Source organism: Candoia aspera, chromosome 3 (genome assembly GCF_035149785.1).
Source record: "Candoia aspera isolate rCanAsp1 chromosome 3, rCanAsp1.hap2, whole genome shotgun sequence".
Lineage (NCBI taxonomy): Eukaryota > Metazoa > Chordata > Lepidosauria > Squamata > Boidae > Candoia > Candoia aspera.
Genome location: NC_086155.1, coordinates 141,581,764 through 141,601,263, shown reverse-complemented (window position 1 = coordinate 141,601,263; position 19,500 = coordinate 141,581,764). Strand labels below are relative to the sequence as shown.

The 19,500-nt window shown below is 43.1% G+C and overlaps 1 protein-coding gene across 1 annotated transcript in view; it reads left to right on the top strand.

The window, feature by feature from the left end:
- The window catches only part of GFOD1 (Gfo/Idh/MocA-like oxidoreductase domain containing 1), a 45,959-nt gene extending 28,832 nt beyond the window's left edge, over positions 1-17,127 (top strand). The window contains exon 2 of the mRNA XM_063298904.1: positions 15,256-17,127. Within this exon, the coding sequence (XP_063154974.1) occupies positions 15,256-16,175 (920 nt within the window). The 3' untranslated portion in view covers positions 16,176-17,127. The remainder of the gene's footprint in view (positions 1-15,255) is intronic.
- Positions 17,128-19,500: the final 2,373 nt, after the last annotated feature.

The following is a 19,500-nucleotide window of genomic DNA, read 5'->3' as shown; positions in this document are numbered from 1 at the left end:
TGCCTCATCCATTTCAATTTTCTGTCATTCCCTATTTCATTATGAAGATAGAACCAACTCAAAATGATGTTTGAAAATTTAATGCACAGTCACATTTCTCGTGACAGTGACTTGGGTGTTTTCCAGATATGATGCATCTAACTCATGGCTGTTTTGAATAGATAGATCTACAAAAAAAGAGAACTAAATGCTCTAATGTTATTGACAGCCATTTTTAGACAGCATTCCTTTATTCCAGATTTGGCGTAGGTTTAGAGAATCTTTATTATAACCCCTGGTTCTCACAGTGGGGCCCAAGGTGACTATGTCTCTTGACACATTCCTTGGCATCTGTCAGGTTCTTTTAGCTAAAAAAAAAATGAATGGGAAGTTAACAATTTGCAAAGCACAGCAGCAGCGTTAGGTGTAAAACTGCCATTCCAACAATGGTTTGGGGCTCTTCCAGAGGTTGGGGACTCCTGTTATAACAACACATATTGCTTATACAGGAATGGGATCCTATTTACTGTGTTGTAGTAAATAAATATTTTCACTTTAAGTAGATGATTCAGGCCATCATAGCTTTAAAGAATCATTCACTTTTGAAGTTATGACCCGACTGCTATCTGAACTTGGCATGTATGGTTAAATAATACTGTAATTACAATTTTGTGAGCCTCGTGTGGCGCAGAGTGGTAGGTGTCAGTATTGCAACCGAAACTCTCCCCACGACCTGGGTTCGATCCCAGCGGAAGCTGGATTCTTGGGTAGCCGGCTCAGGTCGACTCAGCCTTCCATCCTTCCGAGGTCGGTAAAATGAGTACCCAGCTTGCTGGGGAAGGTGATGACTGGGGAAGGCAATGGCAAACCACCCCGCTCTATAGTCTGCCAAGAAAATGTCACGAAAGCGGCATCCCCTCCAAAGAGTCAGACATGACTCGGTGCCTGCACAGGGGACCTTTCACCTTTCACTGAGCATCACTTAACTCTTTTCAGGAACATGTGACTAAGCTCTATGATACCAATTATAACTATTTCAGTGTCTTGGCTCTATGATTCTGTTACACAGAAGCCATAGCTGAACATTTTTTTTCTTAGCAGCTAGCCATCTCTTTTTACAGGCTGAAAAGTGTTTTACCTTTCTTGCATAAAGCTAATCTTGGTATTTAAAAAATGTATCATATATTGTATGTCAAGTTCTTTTATAGCTGTAATGTATGCATGCAGTAATCTAAAAAGAGTTCAAAAAAAGAATAACATGAATAGATTAGTAAGAATCTTTCATTAATTAAAAGGATGCTTGTATCAGATGGCTAAATATGTATGAGACTTGTGTTTCTTGGTTCAGAACTTGTCCGCTGCATACCTTACAGTTCCACACGTATATCGGTTTTAGATCTAACTCACAGCTATACTTCTAGTGTATCATCTACGTGTTCAACTTGACAATACTTTTTGTGGATGAGCAAAGGAAATTATTTTCCATTTCCTCCCCCCACTGATCTCTTCAGCATGAATGCCTCTGGATACTGGCAGGCTATACTGTAAGACAAATTTGGCTTCTGGGCACCTTAATGTAATGTATCATTAAAGCACAATCCATCAAGGGTAATGGCAGATGGAGTGGTGCTATGAAGACAAATGTCTCTACTGGTGAGCATATACTACTGAACTTTGCAGAGAGTTCAAAGAAAGCCAACACGTGCTTGAATTTTTTGTCCTGAATGTGTTGTAAAGTATGATTTAACTAGTATCCCAATGATAGGATTGCCATATCACCTGGAATAAATACCTCTTTTGACCCTTTCCTGGTTTATTACTGTACTTATTTCCAATTTATAAATTATATTAGAAAAAAATTATATCCTGGAAAGGTTTTTGTCCAACAACAATAGTCAAACAAGAGAGACAGCCTGGGTTGTGCTGTTCTTCAGGGCTGTTTTCTCACATAAGCTGTTTAAGTCTCCTGTTTAATTTGCAGCAAAAACAAAAACATTACTTTGGACAGTAATGAAAGAAAAGCTGGAAAAATACAAATTTCATTGCCATTGTTTTTGTTTAAAATCCTCCAAGAATGGAATAACAGCATATGTGGTCTTGAACTGAAAAGAAAGAGAAAAGAAGAGGTGCAAAATGAGATAATGACAGATCTCAAAACTGCATTGCTTCTCTTCATATTAATTAGCTTGCCGAAAGCAATCATATGAATATGCAAATGTGCACAAGTTACCAGGACATAGAATTACTCCCTTTTGAAAATAAAATGTGGTGCTTCTAGTGCAGAGTATATATCCCTTATGTACTTTTTTGTCAAAATATATGCAGCTAATGAAATAGACACAAGGAGGACAGTGTTATTACCTTAATTACCATTCTCAGTATTGAACTGGAAGTGTATCCCTAGCTTATCCTATATCCTTTGGATAGGTTTACAGTCTAAAGAGATTTTCTACATAGGTAGTCCTCGGGTTACGATGGTAACTGGGACCGGAATTTCCATTGCTAAGTGATGTGGTTGTCAAGTGCAATGTCTCATGATCGCATTGCTTAGTGACAGCAGTCCTCATTGCTCATTGCAAGAAGGCAGTGTGTGATTTGGAGAAGCATGCATGGGATTTGGAGAGGGGCAGGTGTGGTCTCCAGAAGGCCTGGAGCAGCCAGCAGCTGCCTCACATAGGGCCAGGATGGGCGCATCTCATCAGCAGTGGGAGGAAGACGACGGTGAAGGTCAGCTGGGGGCGACAGGGCCTGTGGAGCGTGGGGCGGCTGGAGCATTGTGCTGTGGCACTGGGGTGGCTGGCCACAGCATGGGGCTTGAGGCAGCACTCCTTGGTGGCAGTAGTGATTCCAGTGGTGCTGGTGCTGGTGCTGAACTGGAGGCCTGGGGGTGGCGGCAGCCAGCCCCAGTGCCGCCACCACTACCAAGGAATGCTGCTGTGCAGGGCAGCCAAAAGGGCAGAGATGCAGGGAGATAGGTGGGTGGGGGCAGTTGAAGTGCCCCTGCAGTTGTAAGTGTGGGTGGGCTGCCAAGTGCCCGAATTTTGGTCACTTGCCTGCGGGGGTGCTGCAACAGCCGTAACTTCAGGGATCAGGCGTAAGTACCATTTGTTCAGCGCCGCCGTAACTTTGAACAGCCACTGAACAAATGGTTGTTAAGTGAGGACTACCTGTATGCTACTCTCTGCTACTCAGTAATTCGCATTATTTACTGTTCTTTTACATCTGTGCATTCATATCCATCAAAACACTGAATATTGGGCTAAAAAAAAGATTTTCTGCCATTTTGTGTTCTTTACAATGGAAATCACATTCAAGTCATAAATGTCAAACAGGACTTAACTGTGTTTGTTTGTGATAGCAGATGTTATGCTGCATGAAAAGTGGTTGATATAAATAAATGGTATAGATTACCTTTTCATAGCATAGTACAGAACCTGGAGGGTTAAACATTTATCCTAAGTATAATTACTTGAATTGAACTGGTCTTGAGTTGTCATGAACATGGTTGGTATTTGGACTTCAAAGTTTGTATTTCACAGAGCCATGAATTCAACAAATGGCTTTGGGCAAACTGCTATGGGGCTGGGTTTAAAGTGCTTCCATTCAAAAAAGTATCATTCTGATCCCTTCAAAATGGGCTTAGTTTTCCTTCTGCTAAAGGATCTCCTGTTGAAATGTCAGACAACTGAATCTTTGACCATTTTAAAAATTTGGTATTAATTAAATTTCAAAATGAAGATGAATGGGGGCACAAAGGAAGTAAAATAAATTTGTTGAAGACTTAGTAGTTGCAGATGTGTTCCTTGTTTCAGGAACAGACGTATTCACATTGTCTTGTTCTAAAACAGGACTTAATATTTCTCCTTGCCTCCTGATGTTCTTGTTGGTGAACATCTATAGGTTCTGAGCATGAGTTTTGAATCTCCAAAAGCAAAGTATGTTGCTTGTAATTTATTACTGTACATTTAATATTTGCTGTGCTTTGAAGAATTATTTGCATAGCAAGCAATGTTTTTTAGTAAAGTAATGGGCACACAGAGAGAATGACTGTTTGCTTTGCATTAGTTCAGGGAGGCATTTCATGTGTTTTTGAGATGGAGACAGAAGAGAAAGCAATTAGCTGAAGTTGATGTTGTCAGAGTCAGCTGAATATCATGACCAGATGTCTCTGCATTGCTGGTTCTTGCTCCACAGAGTATTTTTGGATAATCTAGAAATGACAACAACAGAATCTATAGAATGAAATAATCTCCTGATATTTTAGGTTGGGGATAAATGTTCAGTTTAGTCAATGTGGGGTTAAAAGGTTAGTTCTGCTATTTGGTATGCCTGCTGCAAATCTGTTTCACGCAGATTACATTGGTGAGGTATAATCTTCAAGCTTTATAATAGTTATATGTCTGCAGAATTATTTAGGGAATAGCCAAAGGATTTCCTGCACATATAACTTCTTAGAATTAATATAATGCATACATACTTTTGTATTATCTATTTTATCTTGGTGATTTTCAGTCTTGATTATAATGAGCTTCCACTGGGGACTTTAATATTTTGCATGGAGAACATCTTTGAGTGACACTCTTACAACTCCACAGTTAAAAGGATGTTGCAGAGCTGAAAAGTACATTTGCTTAAGGCCATAGAGAGTCACTGCCAGATGGAAAGGACAGTTGTTATAATAAACAAAGTTCATGAGATTGTTTAAATCACCTTCATGCACTCAGTGCAAGCTAATTAACTTCCTCTGGTGTAGTTTTGGTTGTTTGTTTCTGTTTGGTATGACATTTGCATCTGGCTGTCATTTTTTTCTCCACAGTACAAACTATGCATTGATGTTTGTTGTTCCTATTATACTGAACCTGATAGAATACATGGATTAACAATTGTCATGGCAAACAGCAGAGGGATCTGAAGACACTCAGTCTGTACACTGACATTCCACAGTGCCAATTATCTGCAACAGTGCTGCTGTCATGGAGATAGCTGTTAGAACAATACAGAACACTGCATCTTATGCACATACCAAGTAGGTTAATAGAGGACAGGCAGGGGAACCTCTGGCTGAATATGACCTATTGAGTTTCCCCATCTGCCGGGCAAGCTTCTTAAGAAGGCCTCTTCTAATGATGGATGTGGCTATATCTTGTTGCAGTTCTTTAGCCCAATGTGGCATGAACCTAGGAAAATCATTATAAAGTATGTATCTAAGTACAATTTTCATAGTTCCAACAAAAAAATAAGCAGAACAGATGTAAATCAAGTCAATTTATGCTGCAATTGGTCATAAAGCTGTAAATTAGTCTTCAGCCTTTTGTCAGAATTGTGCGAAGCCAGGCAGTAGCAGTGTTAAGTTAGATCAAGTCTTAAGGTTCCAGCAAGCAATCTGTATTCAATATCAAGGTTCAAGGGATGATGTTTGGAGGACAAGGAAGCCACATAGATAGGCACAGATCACATAGCTGACAAAGTAAAGCTGTCGCCAAAGTTGTTCCAGCAGCAAATTTTGTCTTCTGAGACAGACTGAAATGCCAATCAGCAATCCCAGTTCAAGTGCAGTTACAGTTAAGTGGCCTTGATTTGCTAGAATCTCTGCAAGGTTTTCATCCAAAGTCTTTTTCCTGCCAGCAGCAACTCCTTCCCCTGACTAACTTCTGGCTCTCCACCTGTTGCCTCTGGTGTTCCCAAGGGCTGGTGGGGTGTTGTCTCCAGTTCTAGATCAGAGTTTTCTATATCAGGACAGGGAGCATTATGGCCTGAAAATGGGATTTCACTGCTGGTACTGAGGCTTGGTTCCATGGTTTCTGGGTTGCCAGGTTCCTGGCATGATCATATACTGGCCCCTGATGACAGTTACCTGTCTGGTCACCCAGTGTAGGTAATAATAACCTCCGTATAAGTAGGGAAAATCAAACTTAGGAAACATGCTTGTATACATACATAAGGATCTCAGAAATTTCTAGTGTCATGTAACCAGAGCCTGGTCAAGATAGCTTGCCCAAGTAATTATGTATATACTTTAGTTTCTCTTAAAGATGCTGAGGTGCCTCAGTGGGATCACACATTGCTTCACTGATATTCTTTATGACCACTTGGGTTATTTGGGCTGTTAGCCCAGCCCTACAAGTATATAAATGCTGATATACACAGGTCACCAACAATAGCTTGTTCAGTCTGAGAAGAAAGATAAAAATAAGGCAACCTAAATTACAAAATTCCAAATGTTTATAAAATCAGTGGTCTATTTTTAAAAATACACATTAGCCACTTGGCAGATAATCAAATGTGGGATGACAATCAGGGCTGCAAAGAATCTGTATAAAAGTAGGTAGGTAGATAGGTTGATTGATTGATTGATTTTGGTCTGTTGTTTCCATCAGTACATAATATCAATAATGGTCTAGACATACCTTGCTATTGTTTTTAAATAAAGATCAAGATCTAATTGCCTGATGTTTTCCCAAACATCCCCAAATGTGATGCAGATGTATTGGGCAATTGTGTTCATTGATTACTTGGAACACAAATCTAATTTTCCTTCGCTATAAGGATGGTGATTCTCATTTATCACTAGATTACAGCCTGCTTGTCTTGGAGATACAACAAGGCTGAGAAGATTCATGGGAGGCAGCAAATTACATAGTGTTTTTTTCTAGATAGCATTTTTCCTACATCAGGCACTCTCATTCAGGAGGCAGCTGACAGGCACAAGACATGGACAAGCCAGTGCTGATTTTCCAGTAGTTCAGATAGGCCAAAATATCAGCCCTCTCTTGAAAATCCAGCACCAAGACATTTGTTACCTCTTGAAAAGGGTTCAGATTCTGTCTTTATTTTCATTCCAGTTGAATGCTAATACCACATGTTTTTTTTTATAGTGGACAGATGGGTACAGTATAATAGTTATTTGTTTTGCATACAAAATTTGTTACTAATCCTAAAAGGCTGTCCCTCTGAGATACCAGTGACCCACCTGCTGCCAGTGAGATGGAGGGGAGGGGGACTGAAGCCACATACATGTCCAGAGCTCTGTTTGTTGTGGCCTCAGAATCCGCTCCAACAATTGCTAAACAATTAATGACATGTTTGTGATGAAAGGTTTGATTACTTTACATTCTACTAATGCAAGTAAAGGGTTAACCGCATACGTCATTGCAAGTAGGATTACTGTATCAGGATTGGGCTTCAAAAAACTGGGGGACCACTAGATGGCAGTATTAAGAGTACTGTATTTCTTTCTCCTGTAGAATAACCCACACTTGGGATAGTATTCCAACAAGAAAGGAACTGCAATGAGAGAAGATGCCATCAGTATAAGACAGCCTTTCTCAACGTTTTTACTCTGGAGGAACCGTTGAAATATTTTACAGGCCTCAGGGAACCCCTGCACATTCAGGCTCAAATATAGACCAGAAGTTACAATATTATTATATTGGTTTCATGTGTAGGTGTCTATTGTATGCATTAATAGTTGTCATGTCCCCCGTTGCGATGTATACATACATCACAATGGGGAACATGCCTTCCCGGGGAAGGGGAGGAAGGAGGAAGGAATCAGTGATAATCTCACAAACACTTAAAGACAAATACAAATAAAGGACAAAGGAGCCATACCTTTGTCCTGACCTGAAAAGCCATCACCCTATCTCCCTGACATCTCTGCATTACCACGGGGGACACACCTGCTCCGGACACAGGAAGAGGACAGAGGCAATCAGCGCTAATCCCCCCCGATCGCCCATCGAGACTCCGGAATCGCACCCTGATCGCCCATCAAGACTCCGGATCAGGACTTTGGGACAATAGGGGGTGGGGAAGGATCAGGTCTGCACCGCGGGTATTTACCGGATACCTCGCACGCCATGTGCTCGTTCCCGTCTTTTTTCGTGTATGCATTCTATTCCCAATAAACCAGAAATCCTTAGCCCTAACTAGTGAGTCTGTGTTTCTTTGGGAATAAGGCAACCATCACATAAAGATGGGAATCGAAAAAAAAAAATTTCCGCTAGCACCATTCCAGATTTCGTCTGTGAGGGATCAAAGCTGGCGATGGAAAGGCTCAACCCACGAAGAGGTGGCTACCAGAGGACCGGCGACGGGACTCCCTACTCCACAGCACGGGCGATCGGCGAGAACCCTATTCCCAGATGGTACGAAGTCCAGGAGGGTTCGGGATCAAGCTCGGAGGAGGAGGAGGCCGGAAGAAGCAGGACACTTGAAGCCACCAGAGTCACAGGGTGAGTGGGTCACCATGGACGAAACACCGAGATCCCTGCCAGGGACGCTCGGGGCGTCTAGGAAGCCACGGGACTTGCTGTCATTGTTGATTGTAGGAGCCGAGGGAAGGCGCCAGATCGGACGATCCGAGGAAAGCCCCCAGACAGCTGAGAGGCTGAGGATAATGGAGGCGAGGCTGAAGTCGATTGAAGTCTGGGCCCTAATAGACTCGGGCTGTTCTAGGTGCCTAATGCACCCGGATGTGGTTGCCGCTTTAAATCTCCACTGCTGTCCACTTCAGCACCACATAGTGTTCACACAATTGGACGGTTCGGCAGCGGGAGGGGGCCTGGTCACCCAATTCACCGAAGAAGTGGCGCTGCAGTTAGGCAGTCACCGGGAGAGACTGAAATTTGTCGTAGCACTGGTGGGCCAACCTTTAATCATCTTGGGCATTCCGTGGCTGGTACGAAGGAACCCCTACATAAATTGGGAAACCAGGATGGTCACGTTTACAGACAGCTTCTACCAAGCACCCACAGGGGACCGAATTCCCTGTGCTGCGGTGGGGAGGGCAGCGTCTACAACCACATACCTGGCTGCAGCGGCCCTGGAAGGCTTGCCAGACAGGCACGCGGAGTTTGCAGATGTGTTCGGGGAGAAAGAAGCAGACAAACTCCCACCCCACAGAAAGACTGACTGTGCGATAGAACTGGTCCCCAACACACCCTTGCCAAAGCCCAAAATTTACGCAATGACCCAGAAAGAACTGGCAGCATTGCGGGAGTTTGTGGACAAGAATTTAGCACGAGGCTTCATCGAGCCTGCAAACTCGCCAGTTGGAGCCCCAGTGTTGTTCAGAGAAAAAAAGGATGGGACATTAAGACTCTGTACGGACTACCGCGGATTGAATGCAGCTTCCATATCCAACAAATATCCTTTGCCCCTAATCAAAGACATATTAGCACATCTGGCAAAGGGGAAAATATTCTCTAAACTGGACTTGTGAGAAGCCTATTTTCGCATACGCATACGGGAGGGGGTGAGTGGAAGACGGCCTTCAATTGCCCACTGGGATCATTCCAATACAAAGTGTTACCGTTCGGTTTGGCAGGGGCACCGGGGGTATTTATGCAATTGATTAACGAGGTCTTGCACGAACACTTGTTCAAGGGGGCCCTCGTGTATCTAGACAATGTATTGATATATTCTGAGACTGAAGAGGAGCACGAACGCTTGGTTAAACAGGTGCTCAAGAAACTCCGCAAAGCCGAGCTATTCACCAAGCTTTCTAAGTGCAAGTTTCATAAATCTCAGATAGATTATCTGGGCTATAGAATCTCTGAGAGGGGCATCGAAATGGACCCTGGGAAAGTCCAGGCCATCCTGGCATGGGAGCGCCCGCGCACCAGGAGGCAACTACAAAGTTTTTTGGGATTTACTAATTTTTACAGGGGGTTCATCAAGGGACTAGCAGAAATCGTTTTGCCCCTAACTAATTTACTCCGCATCAAGGGTTTGGGAGACACGCGCAAAGCACGAAACCCAGGAGCGCTACTTAACTGGACACCTGAATGCCAAAGGGCTTTTGATCACCTCAAAAGCCTGTTTACAGCTGAACCGGTGCTACAACACCCCGACCCCACCAAGCCCTTTGTAGTACAAGTGGATGCTTCTGATTTCTCAATTGGGGCGCTCCTGCTTCAGAGGAATTTAAATGATCAGCTGAAGCCTTGTGCGTACCTCTCCCGCAAGTTCTCTGAAACAGAACGGAGATGGCATGTATGGGAGAAAGAGGCTTTTGCCGTCAAAGCTGCCTTAGAGGCATGGCAACACCTCCTGGAAGGGGCCACTTGCCCCTTTGAGGTCTGGACAGACCACAAAAACCTGGAAGCGCTCAGTACCCCGAAACGCCTCAGCCCCAAGCAGGTTCGCTGGGCTCAGTTTTTCAGCCACTTTAATTTTAAGCTGAAGTTCATACCAGGAAGAAAGAACTTCTTAGCTGACGCTCTCTCTAGGTGGCCCCAGGATGCCAGTCAGGCATTTGGCATTATAGGTACTGTGTGGACTGACACACAGCTAGGTTGCCAAGCTGTCACGCGCAGCCAAAATGGAACGCAGCGGACTCCGGCACAACCGCCCGCAAGGGGAGGGAGACGCAGGTCAATTTCATCGCAATTGCAACAGCAGTTCGTATAAGCCTTAAAAACGGATACATGGTTGCAAAACAATAAAAACAATGTTTCTTTTGATAACGATTTGGCCTGGAAACAAAATAGCCTGTACGTGCCGGAGCAATTGCGAGCAGAGGTTCTGAGACGTTCTCATGACGACAAAATGGCAGGGCACTTTGGCTTTGTGAAAACGTTACATCTAGTAAGGCAACAATTCTGGTGGCCTACACTTAGGAGGGATGTAAAAGATTATGTCGCTGCTTGCCCTACATGTGCCATGGCCAAGCGAAAAGTGGGGAAGCCCCAGGGACTATTGCAGCCGGTGGCAAGTCCCTCTCGTCCTTGGGAGGAAATCTCGATGGATTTCATAGTTGACTTGCCACCCAGCCAGTGGAAAACGGTCATCTGGGTGGTTAAAGACGACTTTTCGAAACAGGCACATTTTATCCCATGCGCCTCCATTCCCTCCGCTCAAAAGCTGGCACGCCTCTTTTTAAATCACATCTACAAATTACACGGTACCCCCTCCCGCTTGGTCACAGATAGGGGTACACAATTTACCTCACAATTCTGGAAAGCATTTTTGAAGTTGATTGGCACCAAGCAGGCATTGTCCACTGCTTGGCACCCCCACACGGACGGCTCTACGGAGATCCTTAACTCCACCCTGGAGCAATTTTTGCGCTCCTTCATAAGCTACCAGCAAGATGATTGGGTAGACTTACTCCCCTTTGCTGAGGTGGCATATAACAATGCAGTGCACCAGAGCACGGGCTACACCCCCTTCCGGGTAGTCTACGGTCGAGACTTCGTTCCGATCCCGGAGTTGCCACAGCCAACTGCCCCGCCTTGTTCCCCAGATGACTGGGTGGCTCAGCTAGCCAACGTTTGGCCAATCATTCAGCTGGCTCTCTCCGAAGCCCAAGCAACCTGCAAGCATTATGCAGACAACCACAGGGCTGTGCAGCCAGACTTCAAAGTGGGAGATAAGGTCTACCTCTCCACTAAGTTCATTAAGTCACCGCAGCCCTCAAAGAAGTTAGCCCCCAAGTTCATTGGCCCTTTTCCAATAGTGGAAATAATCAACCCGATGTCATGAGTAAGGATGGCGAGCAGGGGGCTCCCATCCAGACTGTTAAGCGCATGCGTAGCACTGAGGAATTGGGCAGCCATTCAAAGAGACACAGATCAGGACCGCCTTAACCTTTGGGTTTTATATGTCTGGGTTTTTCCCACGCTTCTTCAGTTTGTTAGGATTCCTGTTATGTACTAGCAATAAAGCATTAGAGACCAGTTCCTTGTCTCAGCGTGTTTCCTGGTTGTTAGGACACCTGGTAACTTTTAAGTTGGAATTGCCACACAACTTGAAACGCATACACCCAGTGTTCCATTGTGCCTTACTGAAACCGGTTACCGCCTCAAAGTGGCACAACGAACCCCCCCTGCCTCCTCCCATCATGATCGATGGGCAACAGCACTTTGAAATAAAGGAGGTTCTAGATTCCCGAAGGCTACGGGGCACCCTACAGTACGTGGTCCGCTGGAGACATTTCCCCCACCCTGAGTGGGTGCATGCCCAGGATGTCTCAGCGCAACGGCTTGTCAAATGCTTCCATGCAGCGTATCCTTCCAAACCGGTGCCTTGAAGTTTTTTGGGGGGAGGCAGTATGTCATGTCCCCTGTTGCGATGTATACATACATCACAACGGGGAACATGCCTTCCCGGGGAAGGGGAGGAAGGAGGAAGAAATCAGTGATAATCTCACAAACACTTAAAGACAAATACAAATAAAGGACAAAGGAGCCATACCTTTGTCCTGACCTGAAAAGCCATCACCCTATCTCCCTGACATCTCTGCATTACCACGGGGGACACACCTGTTCCGGACACAGGAAGAGGACAGAGGCAATCAGCGCTAATCCCCCCCGATCGCCCATCGAGACTCTGGAATCGCACCCTGATCGCCCATCAAGACTCCGGATCAGGACTTTGGGACAATAGGGGGTGGGGAAGGATCAGGTCTGCACCGTGGGTATTTACCGGATACCTCGCACGCTATGTGCTCGTTCCTGTCTTTTTTCGTGTATGCATTCTATTCCCAATAAACCAGAAATCCTTAGCCCTAACTAGTGAGTCTGTGTTTCTTGGGAATAAGGCAACCATCACAATAGTTTTCTCAAACTAAAAATAAAGACTGAAACTTAACTCTTTAATCTGAAGTTGCCTGATTTTGAAATAATTTTTTAAATAAATCATGATCTCCCAGGAAACCCCTAGTGAACTCTTGCAGAACCCTAGGGTTCCACCGAACCCAGGTTGAGAAATCCTGGTATAAGAACTCTATTCTGGGGTGATGGCAGTGAAACGTTAAGGTATATTTTGTTATCTCCCACACAAAGCTTGAAGAAATTATATTCTGACTAAATAATACATTTTTCTCTAAAATGCAAAAAAAGCCTGGCTTGTTTTGTATTTCTGTGAATTGTCTGCATCATTATCCCACATCTTGTGGTAGAAATCAGCCACTAATGGGGAATTCTCTTCCCATGCAAATATCAGCTTCAGAGGTGAGATTTTTCTCTGAACAAGCCAGGGAAGAAAAACACAAATTCACTTTCGCTACTTACTCTTTTCCCAGGAATTAGCTCCTTCAAGTTGATTCTGTTTGCATTTTCAAATATTTGTGTGTCAAATACAAAGATGCATTTTAAAGTTGTATAAAGCTTGATCCTTGGTATGAAGTTCCCATGCATACCAGTAACCAAATGTTGCAGTATGAAGTGCCTCTGTTTGGAGTTCCAGCTATTCTATTCCGCACCTGCTCTTATTTTCTGGGTCCACTCAGCCCCATCCCAACAGTATGTTAGCAGTCCCTACCCTTGAGCATGCTCTGTTCTTATTGGGCAGTTCTCCAGCCCCAGACATGAGATTATAATAGAGAGTACAATTTTGTGTCCTTGCACATCTCAGTGCCTCCCAAGTCTGCCAGTATTTCCTTCTTGGGCATAGGTGGTGCCATTTTTGCTACATAAGCAGCAGCATTCCCCACCTTAAAAATGGGAGTATACAAATGTCACAATTCTGCTGAGTTCATTCCCCTGGAATCCACAGCCTGCCCATGCAACTACTTTAAGGGTGATAGCGAAACTTCCTAAACATGTGCATAGCTACACAAAACAACAAGCATGGGCTGAGTATCTGCTGTGACTCAGCCATTGTAGTCATTTGTTAATCAAATGGGTAGTGCAGCTCAACCCCCTTGAAATGCTGAAAAATGTTTCCCAACAAAGCCAAGAGGCTGGAGAGCAACACCCTACACTTGCAAGTTGAGGCATTTATCTAATGGCATGTGCTTTCTGCTTATTCTTCTAGGCCCTTTCAGCTGCTATTCTCTCCTCAACTCTGTCACTTTAGAGCTACAGTGCATTGCTTTGGTGCTATGATGCCAAACGTGTCTTCTTTAAATTTGGGAAATCAATGGCTTTTAAGAAAAGTGGATGAGATCCAGCTGAATTTCTACAGTTCCCTTTAGAAACCTAGTAGCAGGGGCTGGCAGCTTATAGGACCAGCTTCAATGGTGATAGAGGATTGTTGGAGCTGGTGAAGGTATGAGGGTGGGGAAGGCTGCACTAGGACTTCATATGAGTTGCAGCTGCAAAACCACATTATGCTTTATTATTCACAAACATTTAGATTTAGTTCCATTGTTCCTGTTTACCTCTCCACAGTGGCTGTCAGCCCCACTAGGTAGTACCAGACCATGAAATCAACTTGCTGGGCCTGGGATGCATGAGCTGAGGCCTAAGGGCTAACATGGGTGCATAACATGTGACCTTTCAGATATTGCTGAATCACAGTTCTTTCATCCCTTGTTATTGGCCATACTGATTGAGACTGTTGGGAGTTACAATTCAGCAATATCTGGATGATCAGTCATTGTGCAACCATGCCAAAAGCTTTGGATGCTGCTCCCAAAGCTTCTCCAATTGGTGATACCAATCACCAAATCGTAATTTTTAAAAGGAGAGAAAGGGAAAATTAAATACCTGGAAAATAATCACCTCTTAATTTAATTTTAGTTAAATGTTAATGTAATTTAAGTTGGATCAAATGTGTTTATCCTGTTCCCATTCATTTTTTTGGATAACAATCCTCAGCATGCCTCTAAAAGGTCCTGAGCTAGTTGGAAGCACCTACTTTAATCCATAAATAGAGTTTGCAAATTATAATTCTTACGTTCATACATCAAGTGAGCCATTAGCATCATGTGTGAATTCAGCCACAGTCAGGGAACAAGCTATTATCATGATAAAGCCATGGAAGTATAATAATCCACTTGTAAATAATTCACAATGGGCAAATAAAGAATATGGGAAAAAAACCCTCAGATGGTTTTCCTTGAGTTAACTCACTACATGCAGCAATCCCAAAATTTAGAACAGTATTGTCATTTTTAGGTTATAATCTGTTGTAAGCGGAGATACTTTTATTTTAGGTCAAATAAAGGTGGAAAATGAAAAAAATTCTGCTGAGCTCAGATTTTCTTTATAAATGGTGCAGCTGAGTATGAGACATTGTAAGTTAATATTAAACTTAAAGAGAATTTAAATATAAAATGAAGAGTTGCAAGCATTAATATAGGATAATGTGTTTGCAGAATAGTTTCCCTTTTTCAGTCTGAGTTGATATCTTTTGTCAACTGAGACACTTTGAATTTTGCTTAATTGTAAGTGAAGCAAAAAGGGGAAGAAGGTGTGCTTTGCCCTTCTGAAATTGTTTTTAAAATTATTTTTTCTTTGGCAGCCTATCTGGATTTCTAGACTTGTATCTTATACCATAGGATATCCTAAACTCATTTTTTTTCTTTTCTTTGTTAATATCTAATAGGGATTGGGAAGAATGTCATTTGTGATAGAACAGCCACTCCGCTGGATGCCTTTAGGATGATGACAGCTGCCCACTATTATCCCAAGCTCATGAGCATCATGGGCAATGTTCTCCGTTTCCTGCCTGCCTTTGTGAAGATGAAGCAGCTGATCCAAGAGGGCTATGTGGGAGAACTGCTTGTGTGTGAGGTACAGGTTCACAGTGGGAGCCTGCTGGGGAAGAAATATAACTGGAGCTGCGATGACCTGATGGGAGGTGGAGGGTTGCATTCTGTTGGTACCTACATCATTGATCTCTTGACCTTCCTCACCAGTCAGAAAGCAGTGAAAGTTCATGGACTTCTTAAGACCTTTGTGAAACAGACAGACCATATTAAGGGAATTCGGCAAATTACGAGTGATGACTTCTGTACATTTCAAATGGTCTTAGAAGGTGGAGTGTGCTGCACTGTTACCCTTAATTTCAACATGCCCGGGGAATTTAAACAAGATATTGTTGTGATTGGATCAAGTGGGCGGCTGATTGCAGTTGGCACTGATTTGTATGGACAAAGCAATAACTCCCCACAAAAAGAGCTCCTTTTGAAAGATTCTTCCCCGGTCAGCAATGCCTTGTTACCTGAGAAGGCCTTCAGTGACATCCCATCTCCGTACCTTCGGGGTACCATAAAGATGGTACAAGCAGTCAGGGAGGCATTTGAAGATCAGGATGACAGACGAACCTGGGATGGCCGGCCACTCACAATGGCTGCAACTTTTGATGACTGTCTCTATGCTTTGTGTGTGGTGGACACCATTAAGAGATCCAACCAGCTGGGTGAATGGCAGAACATCGTGATTATGACTGAAGAACCGGAACTGAGTCCTGCTTACTTGATCAGTGAGGCCATGCGGCGGAGCAGGATGTCTCTGTACTGCTAGCTTTTGTCTTGTCTTGGGAGGAAAAGGAAGTAAATTGATTCAGTTTTTTCCTGACAGAAATATGATTACACATCTCAGACCTGGACAAGGGAAACAGTTTAAGGAAACAATAATTGTTGCTTAAACCACATTACCTAGTTGGTGCTGAAATAGATGCATTTGAAATGCTTGTAGCACATAGTAGTTGCAGATCCTTATGAAGGAAAAATGTGCATTAACTTTTTACAACATATTAGGAAGGTAAATCATAATCAGTCTGCAATCTGTTGGAGCATGGCTGATTCAGTTGTGTTTACTGTTAAAAAAAAAAGATTCAGGAAGGTCCGGTTGGACAAGACAACAGGCCATAAAGATGCTTGAATCAGAAACCTGTGTAGGTTGCACAGGCTTACCCACAGCTTCAAGGAGCTCCACTAATAAAAGCATGCTACTCTATTCTTACTCTGTTAAATAACCCATTGCATCTACATTAGTTAAAAGATACAATAAGACCTTTTGGCATGAATATGTTATCTGATCTCAAAACTCCCTGACAGCTTGGTTTTCATAGCTAACATTAATGATGTTTTTGGATTTTTTTCCTTTTTCTATGGAATGTAACTTGAACAAGTAGGGTTTTTTTCCCCCCAATTCAGATTGCTCCAAATTCATAGTACATTCCACTTCAGGTTCCAGATGCACAGGCTCAGCAGGCTTTGATTCAAAGTACAACAATCTCTATAAAAAAATAGAATTGGGCGAAAATTAGTTTTAGGGTAGGTACATGTTTGATGAGCTTTGATTCCTGGTAAATTCCAGGGTGATGTTTGCTAATCTATCAGAGCAAAATCAAGCATGAATCCTGCGATACCTTAATATGTTTATTGTAGCATAAATTTTCACAGACTGGGCCTTCTTTTGTTAAAAGCATGAAGTAGTCTTATCTGATAAAGTGGATTTCGTTGCAAAAAGACGTATCGCTATATATTACTTAGTTCTCAAGAAATTACAAGCTTACTAGTTTCTGATTTGGAAATAGATCTTTAGGTCTCAAACTTGGGGAAGAGAGGGAGGTTTGCGCCAGACCTTGTATGCTTTAGGCGAAACCTGTTCAAAACAAAACATGATGCCTCCCCAGAACTCCTAGCCAGTAAGCAAAGTGCCATCTTACAGAAAAGCTGATTTAACTAAAGGTGAGGTGAGATGTGCCAAATGATCATTTTTGTATGTTTGAGTTGGGCAGTTCGTTCTTGTTGTGGAAGCCTTCTCTGTGATCATAATCGGAGTGTCTGGCAGTTTTACTGCACTATTGTTTGAGTCTCCATTCCATATCATAATGACAACAGATGGGCCTTTTGTCCTGTTGCTCCCAAGCAGATCATTCTCTGGGATCTTCATTATGAAAACTCACATCTTAATGAGCTATAAATGTTTCTTTGTTTCTCTTCTAAAAATTCAAATAAACATTGGAGGTATTACTTGGAACTACAGGTTTCATAGTGGGACGCGGTGGCGCTGCGGGTTAAACCGCTGAGCTGTCGATCGGAAGGTCGGCGGTTCGAAACCGCGCGGCGGGGTGAGCTCCCGTTGCTCGTCCCAGCTCCTGCACACCAAGCAGTTCGAAAACATGCAAATGTGAGTAGATTAATTGGTACCGCTTCGGCGGGAAGGTAACGGCGTTCCGTGAGTCATGCTGGCCACATGACCCGGAAGTGTCCTATGGACAACGCCGGCTCCAAGGCTTTGAAACGGAGATGAGCACCGCCCCCTAGAGTCGGACACGACTGGACTTTACGTCAAGGGAAACCTTTACCTTTACCTTACAGGTTTCATATTACTTTATCTCTAGAACTGAAATTATCCTGCAGGAATTGATGCATATTTCTTTGTAGCAAAAGTTGCCAGAGCTCGCTAGACTAAAAAAGCCATTTGATCCACAACTACCTGTAGCCTAGACCAAGACCAAGACTCAGGAATTGTCTTTGGTGGGTGAACTGAGCCAATGGCAGCCCAAAATGGTGGGGATCCCTATTTCGTCTCTGATATCCCCCCTTTTCCCCCCTCTTCTTGGCACGCCTGTATTTCTTTTGGTTTTCTCTCCCAAGTAGCAGACTGTAGGCTCTTAACTGATCTCCTGTAGAGAGGTTTTGAAATTATGATAACCGCCGCAGGTGTGACCTTGGTTAAACCTCTTTACAGTAATTTGCTTTTAGAAATAGCATTGCCAGGTCTCATCCTGGAGAAGAATCATCTTGTCTTTTGGTTATTTCTACAAGTTGTGAAAGAAAAAACTGTTCTGCTTTCCTCCATATATACCGTACTTATTCTCTGGTCTGGGGTGCCATCTGCAAACTCTCCTGGATAAATTTCATCAACTATCCTCTTAAGAAAGCCCTAGTTTGTTTACACCATCCCCAGAAACCTTTACTATTAAGAATCCTGAGTTAACACTGGCTTAAAATTATGATATACCCTTTAGTGGGAAATGCACTTGGGTTTTTTGGGGGGGAGGGGGAATTGTTGAAGGGCCACAGGGTTTTGGTCATAAAGTAACAATGTCACCAGAGAGGATGGGACTGATTTTTTTTTTGTGTTTTGGGGAAGGGAAAGGCTGTGGGGGGTTATCTATTTTAGGGGGTTATTGTGTTAAAAAAGAGAAGTTGCACTGGTGAAAATAACAATTTTCCTGGCAACGCTGTGGGAACTGAATCTGGCCCACAAGCCACAGATTGTCTACTCCTGTTTTATACCCTAATTTGCATTTTGCTGACAACTGATCTTCACTGGATGCTAATAAAATGCCAAAGATCAGGAACTAAATATTTATGAAAAGCTGGATTATACTTGGTAGGGCTTGATTTAGTACCTTGCATGTATAACTGGGAGAACTGCATTAATTTCAGGAATTGGATTGACCCCATTTTGTATAAAGTCAAATGAGAAATAGTAGAAACAGAAAAATCCTGTTCTACCATGGAATTTATATGTACTTGAACTTGCCTTATCTAGCTTAATGTTGGGGGGTGTTTAAAGGAGAATCTGTTATTGGGGCATCTTAACAGCATCATGAGTGATCTCTGCTGACTGATAAGGTATTTCACTTGGGTCTTTATATGAACTGATAGAGCATCTTTTAATAAAGGGTCTCTACAAGTGTCAGTAATATAACCTCCCTTGCTTTTCCTTCTCTCCCAGATCTAAAGAGTTTGACTGCAATTGAAGTATCAGGTGGGTGGATAGGAATATGTTTGCACTAAGAAAAAGTAGAATGTAATGGCATCACTCTCTTTAAATTATCACTATCCCTTCATCCCCATTCAAAGATTCACACACACAGCAGCAAGAT